The 15529-nt window shown below is 38.7% G+C and overlaps 1 protein-coding gene across 2 annotated transcripts in view; it reads right to left on the bottom strand.

The window, feature by feature from the left end:
* Positions 1–15529, bottom strand: part of BEND5 (BEN domain containing 5) — a 949534-nt gene that overhangs the window by 220057 nt on the left and 713948 nt on the right. For both annotated transcript variants that reach the window (XM_088153213.1, XM_088153214.1), the window contains exon 7: positions 10677–10766. In XM_088153213.1, coding sequence (XP_088009339.1) covers positions 10677–10766 — 90 coding nt within the window. The remainder of the gene's footprint in view (positions 1–10676; positions 10767–15529) is intronic.

The following is a 15529-nucleotide window of genomic DNA, read 5'->3' as shown; positions in this document are numbered from 1 at the left end:
ACTCAGCAAGACAGGGTCCTGGAACTAAGCTATAGGATAGATACAGTCATAGGGCATTATGTGTACAGACCGAATATGGGTATTTGGAGCCCCTTGGAGCTTCAACCAAATGCCTGAGAACACCGTATATTATGAATCCCAGTCTTCTGCTGCTGGAGGTTTGAACACAGGATTAAAAAGGACTAGTTACATGTCACTTTAGCAACAACTTTCTCCCAAGCAAGACTAGAACTATCCAATCTGGGATATGATAATCTACATGCTTGCTATTAGAGAGGTATGAACTGGAAGCTCTTAGACAACTCCTTTTAAAAGATGATGAAACAATATAGGAAAGTTATACTAAGAAGCTGGCTGTCATTTGTAGAATAAATGGATCCATTCTGCCAGCTATCTTGTGCGTTTTCTTCTTTGGATAGTTTTGTTGTGCAAAAGAAAAACAAAACAAACCCAAGCTAACAGCAGAAGTTTATAGACTGATTTGGTTCTGAATATCTTTAACACTGCTTTAAGCAAGATCTCTTGGTGGTGGTATCACTGGATAAAAGCAAAAACACACTTTCTGCATCTTTGTGGGTGTTTGGGGTCAAAGAGCTACACAGAGGGAACTGAGCCCAATTTACTTTCATATCCCAATCTGGAGATACTATCATTTGAAGATTACAGCAGAGCCCACAGGTGGAAGAATAATTAATTCAGTTCTTTTTCCCCACAGGGGACTTTCTAATCCCCTAGAGAAATGGAAATACTTCTCAAAAATTAAATCTAAATCTGCACTGATCCTATCTCTCCCGTCAAAGCCCTATCCCCTCTTGCCATCTTTTGTGTGACCTATTTGCTAGGGTTTGCTGATAGATAGGTAGCTATTGGAATAGTAAGCTCTGTGTTAGAACTTACTATTCAATCCCAATGCTATTCCTGCTGCTGAACACAGATAAGAGGCATTTCTTAAAAGTAGCAAAGGTGGGAAATTGAATGACAGTTCTTGATCAGTCTGATCACATTGCTGCAGGGGTTTGGAGGGATTTTTGTTAGCTTTAGCAAATGACAGGAAAGTTTTCCTTGAATTTCTCTTTAATTGGTTATTAATTCAAAGGCTGTGATGTCTTAATTTAGAGCAGAGACCTGTACTGGAGGCCCACCAAGCCAGGGACTTTAGGATTTGTCAATTTCCCTGTATACCAGCAATACCTTGAAATGCAGTGCCACTGTGATAGGGGTAGATTGAACTGACATATTGCACTATACGTGGTTTGCTAACTATGGCTTATGCAATAAGCCAGAATTGGATGGATTCATACAACATCCAATGCTAAGCTAAATAAACCTCAACATGATTAAGTGCAACATGTGCCATTTAGTCAGAGCTCCATAAAAAGAGATATTTCATTGGTGAAACTTCATGACAGAACAGCTAAAATGGAGAGGGAGGTTTGGTGGGAAAATCAATGGCACATGCCTTAGCAACTACACAACAGTATGCCAGACCCAAACCCAGAGGAAGACATTCCTAGGACCAACTTAAATGGGGAGGAAAAAATCAAAAGTTCTGGCCCATGAAGACTACTACCAGAGTGAGCAAGACAGGTGGAGAGGAGGGAAAAAGGGGAAAAGAACAGAGACCAGGCAAAAGAGAAACAGTAGACCTGCTAGAATTGTGATATCATCCAAGGCCATCGGGCAACAGAGAAGGGTGAATTAGTCAGTTAGGGGGCTAAAAGAAAATTAAAACAGCTAGTTAGCCCCTTCTCCCCTTCATGGATCACTGCCTTGTCGTGGCGAAGGGGCTTGCGTAACTCAGTGAAGCCATGAGCTATACCGTGCAGGGCCACCCAAGACGGACAGGTCATGACAGAGAGTTCTGACAAAATGTGGTCCACTGGAGAAGGAAATGGCAACCCACTCCAGTATCCTTGCCAAGAAAACCCCATGGACAATGTTAAAAGGCTAAAAGATATGATGCCGGAAGATGAGCCCCTCAGGTCGGAAGGTGTCCAATATGCTACTGGGGAAGAGCGGAGGGCAATTCCAAGTAGCTCCAGAAAGAGTGAAGCGGCTGGGCCAAAGCCGAAAGGACGCTCAGCTGTGGATGTATCTGGAAGCGAAAAGAAGGTCCGATGCTGTAAAGAACAATATTGTATAGGTACCTGGAACGTAAGATCTATGAACCAAGGCAAGCTGGATGTGGTCAAACATGAGATGACAAGATTGAACGTCGACATCTTGGGAATCAGCGAACTGAAATGGACAGGAATGGGTGAATTTAATTCGGGTGACCATTATATCTACTACTGTGGGCAAGAAGCCCTTAGAAGAAATGGAGTTGCACTCATAGTGAATAAGAGAGTGGGAAATGCAGTAATGGGGTACAACCTCAAAAACGACAGAATGATCTCAGTGCGTATCCAAGGCAAACCATTCAATATCACAGTCATCCAAGTCTATGCCCCAACCACTGATGCTGAAGAAGCTGAAGTTGACCGCTTCTATGAAGACCTACAACACCTTCTAGAACTAGCACCAAAAAAAGATGTCCTTTTCATCATAGGGGATTGGAATGCTAAAGTAGGAAGTCAAGGAGTAATCGGAATAACAGGCAAATTTGGCCTTGGAGTACAAAATGAAGCAGGGCAAAGGCTAATAGAGTTCTGTCAAGAGAACAAGCTAGTCATAGCAAACACTCTTTTCCAACAACACAAGAGACGACTCTACACATGGACATCACCAGATGGTCAATACCGAAACCAGATTGATTATATACTTTGCAGCCAAAGATGGAGAAGCTCTATACAGACAGCAAAAACAAGACCAGGAGCTGACTGTGGCTCAGATCATGAGCTTCTTACTGCAAAATTTAGGCTTAAATTGAAGAATGTAGGGAAAACCACTAGACCACTCAGGTATGACTTAGATCATATTCCTTGTGAGTACACAGTGAAGGTGATGAATAGATTTAGAGGATTAGATTTGGTAGACAGAGTGCCTGAAGAACTATGGACGGAGGTCCGTAACATTGTACAGGAGGCAGCAACTAAAACCATCCCAAAGAAAAAGAAATGCAAGAAAGCAAAATGGCTGTCTGATGAGGCTTTACAAATAGCTGTGGAAAGAAGGAATGCGAAAAGCAAGGGTGAAAGGGAAAGATATAAGCAGCTGAATGCAGATTTCCAGAGAATAGCCAGGAGAGATAAGAAGGCCTTCTTAAATGAACAATGCAAAGAAATTGAGGAAAACAATAGAATGGGGAAGACTAGAGATCTCTTCAAGAAAATTGGAGATATGAAAGGAACGTTTAGTGCAAAGATGGGCATGATAAAGGACAAAAAAGGCAGGGACCTAACAGAAGCAGAAGAGATTAAGAAGAGGTGGCAAGAATACACAGAAGAACTATACAAGAAAGATCTTAATGTCCCTGATGTCCACGCTGGTGTGATCACTGACCTTGAGCCAGACATCCTAGAGAGTGAAGTCAAGTGGGCCTTAGGAAGCATTGCTAACAACAAAGCTAGTGGAGATGACAGGATTCCAGCTGAGTTATTTAAAATACTAAAAGATGATGGTGTTAAAGTGCTGCACTCAATATGCCAGCAAGTTTGGAAAACGCAACAGTGGCCACGGGATTGGAAAAGGTCAGTTTACGTTCCAATTCCAAAGAAGGGCAACGCCAAAGAATGCTCAAACTATCGCACAATTGCACTCATTTCACATGCTAGCAAGGTTATGCTCAAAATCCTACAAGCTAGGCTTCAGCAATATATGAACCGAGAACTACCGGATGTACAAGCTGGGTTTCGAAGAGGCAGAGGAACTAGAGATCAAATCGCCAGCATTCGCTGGATCATGGAGAAAGCACGAGAGTTCCAGAAAAATATCTACTTCTGCTTCATTGACTATGCAAAAGCCTTTGATTGTGTGGATCACAACAAACTGTGGCAAATTCTTAAAGAGATGGGAATACCAGACCACCTTACCTGTCTCCTGAGAAATCTGTATGCGGGCCAAGAAGCAACAGTTAGAACCGGTCACGGAACAACCGATTGGTTCAAAATAGGGAAAGGTGTACGACAAGGCTGTATACTGTCACCCTGCTTATTTAACCTATATGCAGAGTACATCATGAGAAATGCCAGGCTGGAAGAATCACAAGCCGGAATTAAGATTGCAGGGAGAATCATCAACAACCTCAGATATGCGGACGATACCACCCTAATGGCAGAAAGTGAAGAAGAACTAAAGAGCCTCTTGATGAGGGTGAAAGAGGAGAGTGCAAAAGCTGGCTTGAAACTCAACATTAAAAAAACTAAGATCATGGCATCTGGACCCATCAATTCCTGGCAAATAGAAGGGGTAGAAATGGAAGCAGTAACAGACTTCATTTATTTGGGCTCCAAGATCACCACAGACGGAGACTGCAGCCATGAAATTAAAAGACGCTTGCTCCTTGGGAGGAAAGCTATGGCAAGCCTAGATAGCATATTAAAAAGCAGAGACGTCACCTTGCCGACAAAGATCCGCATAGTCAAAGCTATGGTTTTTCCAGTAGTAATGTATGGCTGTGAGAGCTGGACCATAAAAAAGGCCGAGCGCCGAAGAATTGATGCCTTTGAACTGTGGTGCTGGAGAAGACTCTTAAGAGTTCCCTGGACTGCTAGGAGGTCAAACCAGTCAATCTTAAAGGAAATCAACCCTGATTGCTCATTGGAAGGATCGATAATGAAGCTCAAGCTCAGATATTTTGGCCACCTAATGCGAAGAGAGATCTCTTTGGAGAAGACCCTGATGCTGGGAAAGATTGAAGGCAAAAGGAGAAGAGGACGGCAGAGGATGAGATGGTTAGATAGCATCACTGAAGCAATGAGCATGAAACTGAGCAAACTCAGGGAGGCAGTGAAGGACAGGAAGGCCTGGCGCAATATGGTTCATGGGGTCACGAAGAGTCGGACACGACTTAACGACTAAACAACAACAAGCCCCTTCTATTGGCCCATGTACTGCTCCTCTTGCTTGAGGGTGTGTTTTTTTCTCTTTTGCCTATTATGGGACTTCCAATATGCAAAACATAAAGTATCCCACTAGTTCAGGGCTTTTTTGCTTTTTCATGGGGAGTTGGGAAGGGAAATTGGGAATTGTGATATTTTTTATCCAGTTTGCTGCTGAAAATGAAAAGGCTCTGTGGAACTTGCAATGTAGGCTTGTCTCCTGGGATCAGTCTCTGAAGCTGTCCTGGAAAACTTTAGGGGAGAGCAGAGAATGATAATAAATGCTTATTTATACTTTTGAGAATATGTTTTTCTTGTCTACCTCTGAAAAAGGGTTCTGAAAAGTTATCTGGGAAACTATCATCTTCATAAGAAGCTATACTAGGAAGTAGAAATCAAGACACTCAAAAAACAAAGCATTTTATTCACTTATACTTCAGTGAAAGCTTTCATATGAGATAGAATCTGAAGTTACATAATGTGAGATCCATTAAATATCACTTCTTTAACCTGATGTTCTTCAGTTATCTTGGACATCAACTCCCATAACTCTCAGCCAGTATACAATATGGCATCTTGAAAACATTGGGTTGAGAAAGAGTGATCTATTAGATGATACTGTCCATCCTCCAGGTGGATCCAAACTTAGTTTCAGTTTTTTTCCCTACCAGATGGAATGAGGATATGCGCTAAAAATACACTAAACCCACATGCTGTTTAGCAAAGAATAAATTTTCATTTCACGCCACTTGATTTAACTTGATTTTGTGCAAAAGTGTAATGAAAAGCTATCTAAAAGCCACTTTGGGATTCTATTTTTTTATGATATGAAAGTCCAAGGTGTCTGTTTTGCTGTTCTCTTGCTCATCTGAATTGATGCTTGCTTTTAAGTTAGATTATGATTAGCTGCAAGTGAGCTATAATCATCCAACTATAGTATATTTTATTTCACCACCACCATCAACATATTCATCTAGATGTCAAAATATTCCTAAAGTTATAAAAAGGTGAACATTATAGCCTCACAAAATATATTATAGTAGAAAATTAGTGTGTAAAGATGATATTTCTCTCAGAAGAAAAGAAATAGCTAAAATAATGCCATTACGTAGTTGATTCAGCAATTCAGTGAAATTCCTAAGGAAGCTGCAATTAAAAAGAGTTGAAATCTCATGTTCATGTCACTAAAATGCAAGCAGATAAAATCCCTTAAGCATAGCCAAGCATAGCCAAGCATTGCCATACAATCAGCTCTTTAATTTGCTCTTGCTTGGTTATTTTTTTCTCCTTTGTAACGTAAGTAAAAAATAAATCCAAGACTGGATTTAAAAGTAAGAAGACATTGCTTTCAAGCTTTGTTGTAAGTACTACTTCAGCTAATGTCATTAATAGGGTAAATAATAACAGCAGACTGCAACAAATAGTACAGTACTTGTAACTGGGTATCATCTACCAGAATACAGGTACAACCGAGCTGCTTACCAGCATCGAACATCTGTTCTTGCTGCTACTGCACTAGCTTTAGGTTCTTCTCCCAGTATAAGGCTATGTGTGTGAACCTCTAACTCAGTCTAAGACTAGACTATGGGAAGTATATATCATCAAGTTTTGCTTAATTAAAAAGCACAAACATTTGACCATTGCGTAGATGTTTGTAACAAATAGCCACTGTCATGGCTCAAATAGAAGTGGTCCTGTCAGAAGAAGAAGAAGAAGAAGAAGAAGAAGAAGAAGAAGAAGAAGAAGAAGAAGAAGAAGAAGAAGAAGAAGAAGAAGAAGAAGAAGAAGAAGAAGAAGAAGAAGAAGAAGAAGAAGAAGAAGAAGAAGAAGAAGAAGAAGAAGAAGAAGAAGAAGAAGAAGAAGAATTATTATTATTATTATTATTATTATTATTATTATTATTATTATTATTCATTTTCTAGGCATGTTTTAGGTGCAGTCATTCAACTCTTTATTTTTCTTCCCAAAGACCTGCAATATGAACATTTGGTAACTCATTCACAAAAACTGAGCTTTTTAGGACTGACCATTAACTATGCAGTCCTTATGCATGCTTACTCAGAGGTCTCAATGTATTCACAAAATGTTTATCCCTCTCTCATAATAATAGAATCTGGAATCATCCAATGAAGCTGTGAATGGTCAAGATATTTAGAGCATATTCTAAACTGAGTTTATATATCATGTTAAAGTGTGTTTTAATTACAGTTTGTTGGATAACTACAAAATCTGTGTGTAGCATTACATTAATGGCTACATAGACAGAACACTAAACTAGAACTACTCAAACCTTATCATGGGATTAGTATGGACATGTATATTCAACTATACCGATGGCTTCTAACATGGACAGTTTTAAAAGGGGTAAAATTACCAGCACTTATTAATTATGATAATTATATATTGTCATCAATATCAGAAATCTCTTAATTCCTATGGGAAATGTTATTGAATTCAAGTTCTACTTGGGAGCATACCATACGGATTAGATTTATCAGTGTGAGAACAGAAAACTAGAGTATACAGACTGATCTGGTCCAGCACAGTTCTTCTTAACAGAGGTTACTCCAAGACAAGTGTTTTAGGATTTCAATCTTAAAACACTTTTTTCATGCTGCCATATATGAAAGCCTAAGTGTGTGCTGTTCAGCTAAAACAAGTAATCTATAGCTCGGAAACAAGGTTTTAAGAACAATGCTTCCAACAGCACTTAAATCTATGTGCTTCTCTAAGCTATTTTCTAAGACTCAGAATAGATACAGCAAAATATATATCATTATATACCCTGAACCTAGACCTTCGCTGCAAAATTAAGTAGAAAGTCATATGTAATTGGGTTTCAGTTTGGATATATGCTACCAGAATCCTATAAAAATATATCTGTTCATTTTGTGTCTCTGTTAACTTTCATGAGGAAGGTGTGGATTTCCTCTGATTCTTCACCAGTCTTTAGAATACCAATGACACACAAGAAGCAACTCCTCAAGAGACATTAAGCCCAATGGTTCATTGCAGATAGAAATCCACCATTTTCCAGTCCTTGCATTCATAAACAAGTCAAGCATGCAGTATTGTTGCTGACAAGCAAGTTTCTAATAAGACTTCTCCATGCCCATTTTTATTTCTCTTGTAAAAATTTGATGCTTTAGTTAAAAAAAAAAAAAAAACCTTGCAAAACAACCATGACTACTCTCAGCCATTTTCTACAATGCTTTATTATTTTCCTCCACATTCAGCATAACTTTGAATATGAACAGCTTTGTCCTGTCATTCCACAATAATTCGCAACATCAGCATAAAAAATAATTATCCACATCTCCCTTCTCCGATACTTAGAGACGAACTGACTTGTAAATGGAAGATCCATTCAATTATCACAACCAACACCCCTTGATTGGCTAGTGCGAAATAACAAGGCCATACACTACCATTCTTAGAATGGCTGTGTAAGGTATGAGCCATTTCATATCATCTTATATAAAAGTGCATTCCAACTCCAGCACCAGTCATATCAGCTGCAGGGTTTGTTTTGCCAGCAACAACAAAAATCCTCATTCAGTAATATGTGATTGAATACAGTTTAAGCCCTATTTCCTTCCACATGATCATATTGGTCTACCCAATAAGTTCTACTTTGTGGCAATGTTTCGACTACTTAACTAGGAGCATAAAAAATTCTCTTATATGGTGTCAGCCATTGATTTATCTAGATTACAGTTATGCACAGTGACTGGTAGCAGAATGTCCAGAATTTCAGACTGGAGTCTCTTCTAGGGCTGATCCTGATGGCCACAAGATGGCAAAAAGGTGTTTGTTAGTTCCATGTCTCTTTGCTGCCATTTACTGGTTACCAGTAGAGGTGAATATGTGTAGCTCAAGGTTGAACTGTGGAGTCCTTGGGGTTCTCTGAGCTTGGTTCTTTTCTTGCAAATGTTTCATTACCCAGCTAGGTAACATCTTCAGTGCTAAAATGGGATGGGGTTTGCTCTCTATTTATATACTGTGGCATGCTTTGCCAGTGCTGGTGGGGGTGGGGGTTTTGTTTTGCTCCTCTGGTAGTTCCTTGATTAGCATATGTTTACTGTTTGATTGTGTGCCTGGTGGTAACCTTTGTTTATCTGGGTGAAGATTGCTGGTGAGGCGATCTTCTGATCTTTTGTCTCTTTTGAATAGTATGTAGATGCTGTTTATCTCTGTGTGTCTGTTAATTGCTTCCTCGTCTGAATACCAAGCTTCCAGGAATTCTCTTGCATTTTTTGATTTAGCTTGGTCTAAAATGCTAATCAAGGAACTACCAGAGGAGCAAAACAAAACCCCCACCCCCACCAGCACTGGCAAAGCATGCCACAGTATATAAATAGAGAGCAAACCCCATCCCATTTTAGCACTGAAGATGTTACCTAGCTGGGTAATGAAATGTTTGCAAGAAAAGAACCAAGCTCAGAGAACCCCAAGGATTCCACAATTTACTGGTTATCTAGATTTCTGCAGCCCAAATCTGGGAGCCCTAGTATTTTCCAGTCCTTGCTGGAGTCTGAAACTGGGACTTTCTGGATGCTAAACAGATGCCCTATTACTAAGCTACAACCCTTTCCAGTTTTAAGGTGCTGTTTCTTTTGACTTTTGCATTTATGTTTATGTAATAGTATGGATAGTTTATGGACTTTGAAGAAGCAAGATAGGAAGAACATTCATGCTTTGGAACTTTGATGTTGGCAAAGACTCCTGAGAATACCGTAAACAGCCAAGAAAACAAACGGATGGATCAAATCAAGTCAGAGTTCTCACTCGAGGCGCAAATGACCAGGCTCAAATTATCCTCCTTTGGACACATTATGTGAAGACCTAGCTTTCTGGAAAAGGCTCTAATGCTGGGAAAGATGGAAGGAAAGAGAAGAAGATGATAACCAGCAGTAAGGTAGATGGACTCAGTTACAATGGCTATGGGTACACCATTGGAAGAGCTGAAGGACCAGGTTAAGGACAGATCATCATGGAGAAAATCTATGTAGGTGGTTGCTAAGAACTGACATCGACTTGATGGCACATAATCAGTAGCTTATAATGATTAAACAGGCTACCATGAAAATTATGTTCACACACTAAAATATAATTTATGATAAAAAGCAAAAGAAACAGAAATTTCCTTTCAACTTCACTGAAGTTAACTATGTTGAATGTCCATATATAACAGGAACATCTCAAAACTCTTAATGTGACAATTCCTTAAGGTCATTTTAGTGCAACTGCCAGAGGTAATATGAGTTCTCATTCTGAATGCAGACACACAGACTGTGCAATTAAGACTATAGCAATATAAAACAAACTGGAAAAGAGGTTTTTAATGTTGGATATTTGTCCTTATTCCATTTAAACATGCTTCTCATTCTAGGTCTTCCTAAGTCTTATTTAACATATGGACTATGGGTTTTATGGAAAGCTGGTATACACTGCTAAGCATTCTACTTACAAAGATAAGTAGATAAATAAATGTGAGGGTCATCATTTGTCAGCAATGATGATGGGATTTTTCAAGAGCTCCAAATCTCCACTGTTTAAAATTTAAAATAAAACAACCAAGCATACCATTTTAAGTAGTGGAGGCTAATAAATTTAATGGTCAGAGACAAATCCCACACAGATACGAAGCTTCTGTTTCTGAATTTCATTCAAATTCTGACAGATGAAGCTATTCACCTTGGCACACAAAAGATGATGGTGTTTCTCCTGGATGGACACGCGCCGTAATAAACACCACTTTCTGATATGCTCCAGGACGAAGATTCACTGTTGAGGAAAACAAAGAGCTATTTTAAAAAGCATGAAATCAACACTTTTATCCAGGACATTCCTTTTCCCATATTTATTTGACCTTAAAATAAGGGAGCTGAGTGTTCTGGGGGGGGGGGGGAACAGTTACTGAGTGACTTTGATTTGCATATTTTTTGCTGCCTTGTTTCTTTCTTTTCCCTATGAGAAAGATGAAGGAGAAACGAGATTTCAGACTTCTTTGAGCCAGAAGCTCTTGACTAAGACAGTTTTGTTCATCCTAAACTTTTCTTCCTAAAGAAATTCAAGGAGTTCAGAAAACTGTTGGCCCATAGAACCAAGATACAGAACTTCAGGGAGAAAATGTCTTTGGCAAGCCAGATGAGAAAGTTTGTGAGCCACAAATGGTCCATAACTAGAAATTCCCCACTATTGGTTTAGACTGTCCAACTGCTGCTAAGCAATTTCCTGTACAGTGGTACCTCTACTTACGAACTTAATCCGTTCCGTGACTCTGATCGCAAGTCGAGTTGGTCGCAAGTCGAAGTAAATTTTCCCATAAGGTTCAATGTAATTACCGTTAATTCGTTCCGGCGTCCGCGGACCACGCGTCAGGGGCGGAAAAATGGCCGCTGACCACGCAGCAGGGCGGAAAAAATGGCTGCCAACCACGTGTCAGGGACGGAAAAAATGGCCGCCGGCCACATGGAACGGGCGGAAAAATGCCCTCGGACCACATGTAATGGGCGGAAAATGGTCGTGGACCACGTGGAACGGGCGGAAAATGGCCACGGACCACGTGGCATGGGTGGAAAAATGGCCGCGGACCATGTGGCACGGGCATAAAAATGGCCGTGGACCACGTGGAACGGGCTGAAAATGGCCGCGGACCACATGGCACGGGTGGAAAAATGGCCGCGAACCACGTGGCACGGGCGGAAAAATGGCCGCGAACCATGTGGCACAGGCGGAAAATGGCTCGTAAGTCGAGGCGAATTCGTAAGTACAGGTAAATTTTTGGGGCCGGAGCTGATCGTATCTCGAAAATTTTGTAAGTAGGGGCATTTGTAAGTAGAGGTACCACTGTATATGCATGTCAGATTTCCAGGGCACCTTAGCAGAGTAACAGAGCCTAATCCTGTCTGAGGTTTGATGCACTAATCATATCTCTCATGTGCAAATGTGAGGCAGAAAAATAAATACCCCTGAACCTTACGGAGCAAAAGTGAGACAGTGTTTAATAACAATAAATAATTTGCATTACAACTTTCTTTTCACTTATTTTTTTAAATAAGTTTTCTTTCATGCTTCAGCGGGGATCATTTATGAAGGGAGACCTTTGCTAGGGAAAAAAGTTATGTGTTACTTTATATTTAGATCTAGGTTAGGGATCTCTTTTTTTAAATAGTAATTTTATTAAATATTATAATTACAACAGTAAAAACTAATACAAACTGAAAAAAAATAAAAAGAAAGAGTAGAAGGTGCAGAAAAAATGAAAAAGAGAAAGAGAAAAGAAATAAAAAATAAGAATATAGTAAAGGAAAAGAAATATATAAAGAAGTAACTTCCCATCTTCATCACAAGTATAAGCAATTTTAGTAACTTATCCCTTATCTTAAAATACAACAAATGATCTCTTCTTCCCATATCCCATCTGTTATCTATAACTAAATCCTTAAAGCATTGTCATTTCAGACCTGATATCAGCAAAAGTCCATTAAGGGTTACCAGAAATAACATGTCTATTTTAATCTTGATCAAACAAACCAACTTTACATTCCTAGCTTTTACTTCTAACAATTTTAATCTTTACTCCGTTCAGATAATGTTGTTGAACTTGATTTCTATTCATTTTTTCTTTGTTCCTTCTCACAAAATTCTTCCAAACTTTAACAAGCCCCTTTTGTAAATCCAATATAGGAAAACTGTCCCAGTCATTCTCTTGGTTTGTTATTTGTATATCCTTTTAATTATTAAAACATCAGCCAGTTTCTTTTGTATGTCCAATACAAAAACATCTTTTTCCATGTCATTCTTGTAGAAATTCACTTTCAACTTAGTCTCACTCTTGTCAGGTAGAACTTGCTCCTCTTCTATAACATCTTTTAGATACAGTCTATCTATAGAGGCAGACACTTTTAAAATTAACTTTGGGGTCCATTGTTCAAACATATCCTTCAATATGTCCAATGTTAAAATATTTTGCTTCATTCTGTAATTGTAAATTGAGTTTAAGTGTTCTTCTCTAATTGTAATCTTTAGTTCTCTCTAGTTCCCTCTAGTGTCCAATTTTTAAAATCTGCCATCAGAAAGGCTGGGAATCTTTCTGATGGCATTCAAGGATATCTGAACCAGATGACATCTGTTCATCCCATTTCCCATTCAGGCTTTTTGTAACTTTTTAAAGGAAGAATATGTCATTGGTTCCATGGAAACCAAAATTCAGTCCTTGCTTCCAACAAACCTCTATCACTAGTGAGCACACAACAGGGTATTTTTGAAAAATAGTCATGTAATTAATAACATGTTTTATCATAAGTGTAAATGTACCCAAAAATATACCAACATTCCCAAGGGCTTTAGTTGCTTTAAAAAGTTATTTTGGATTTTTAATTAGCTTATTATATAACTTCTGCACCCCTTTCCCAGTTTTCAAACTTTAAACATTTGAATAAATTTTACCCATAAAAATAGTTTTTTATAACAATCACCCCTTTTCATATAAAGGAAGCAAATACATTTTCATTGGCTTTTTCAATCTTTTATGCTACCTTTAAATGAAAAGAAGAAAAGGGTAAAGAACAACGAAAGAAATAGCATATCAAGAAATAGCATTCAGGGGAATATAAATGATATCATACATTGTCTTGTGTTTACTGTTACCGGCATATTGGGCAGGGAGGACTTTATTTTCTTTATTTACTTGAGAGGATTAGATAACAAATCCTTTCTGTTTGGGACAGTAGCTAGAAAGAAAGATAATAAATGTGATAGGTAGATGCTGGAATGTACAAGATATTTTTAAAACATGGAAGGATTGGGGGAGAAGGAAGGAGGAAAGCAAAAGATTTGTTTTGTGTCATTTCTGAGAGAAATGAAAGCTTTTGTAGAATTCATATACCTCCCCTCCACCATCACCATTCACTCTGCTAAATAAGAAATCAGTAGCAAATTGGTACTCAAACTACTCTGTCCACTGGTCTTCTGAGAAGATCAGGTTGTCCACCTGCCAAAGAGAAACTGACCCATGATTGCAGGAATGACCTTTCATTAAAAGATGGAAACAGGAAGAATCATTGCATGCTATTTTCATTTAATTTATTTTTTCTGCTAGGACATCATACAGTATGGTAGCTGAAAGATAACCCTGGAGTTTTCTATCCAGTCATATAAACAACAATAATATCATTCACATGCACAACCAACATTATACTAATTTTGCATTCATTATGTGCTATTTCATTTGCTATCTTAGAACAGGCATTCACACTGAATCTCTGCAGTGGCTTCTGTTCGCCACTGAAATGCTGGAAATTTAGCCTACTTTCTACCATTTCATATTCATTTGGCCGCCTGAAAATTAGAGGAGTCATTACAATGATCTAATTTAAGCTCTTGATGTGTATGAAGCTGACCTAATAGACAATTGATTTTCTTTCCTTTTGGTTCTGCTGACCGTGGGGAAAAATGCAAATTGGGCTTTGTATTTGCATGCTAATTTTATTGCACCCTTGTGTCTTCATAAGAAGATAAAGTTTGGGCTAATAAAAATAAAACATTTCTGGTTCTAATACAAGCAAATGTTTATGCAGGCAGGTAACAAATTGGTTTGTCATTTAGAAAAACATAGAGAATGCAATAATCATCTTTAGGCAAAACAGACTGGAGCTTTTAGCTGTCATTTGCAAAAATCACTTTAATGTAGAGCAGCATTTTCAAAACAGGGTAATAAGAAATTAGCACAACTGTTGCCTCATTCCTAACCACATACATAGTTATTAAATTCTTGTGGTTGGCCAGAAGAAAAGATTATAGGGAAACGTAATCAATTTATAGAAATATATAGACATTTGCAATTTATGGATTAGGAAGTATCTTAGAAGTGCACCATACCCACAGGAATCACCCTCATTTCAACGTTATGAAGTTACACAGAATGTATCTCACAAATCTTTGTGACAATGCCGAGTACGTAACATGTATGTGACTTCTTTGTTTCACTGTGTTTCCTTCCTTTTGTGTATTTGCATTGCCTAACATTTTCCAAGGGTATATAATGTGGTGAACTACGGTTGTGCTTTAAGTAGCTTGGGACCAGCAGCCTGAGATTTCCAGTCAAAATCAGTTGACCTGTTTTGATCCAGGAACAACAAAACAGGCACCTGTACAGCTAGGCATTGTTTTACTCCCATCCTCCCTTTAACATGGTCTATAACTCCTCTACTCCCTCTCCTGCTAAACGTCCTTGGTGCAGAGGAGGGAAATCGTGCAATTTCAGCATTAATACTTGACTGCGTTTTCAACTTAATAACCTGGAGAAGGGATGTTCTTGTCAAGCAAAAGGCCAACAATATCTTCTGCTTTCGGGGGTGTGTGTGTGTGTGTGCATGTGTGCGTGTGTGAGAGAGAGTTGTGATCAAATATAGAAATTCAAAAATGGCAAAGCAATTTTGAGTGAGAGGATTTTCTCCTCCTCCACTCTCGACTTGTTTGTTTTTAATCAGCATGAAGTCTTAGAAGCAAACATTTCTGCCTCTGTGCTTTCTGACACTGTCAAG

Source organism: Python bivittatus, unplaced genomic scaffold (genome assembly GCF_059951505.1).
Source record: "Python bivittatus isolate LINGU-HERP-01145 unplaced genomic scaffold, Pbiv_v1 ctg000700_np1212, whole genome shotgun sequence".
NCBI lineage: Eukaryota > Metazoa > Chordata > Lepidosauria > Squamata > Pythonidae > Python > Python bivittatus.
This window is presented reverse-complemented; position numbering and strand designations above follow the sequence as displayed.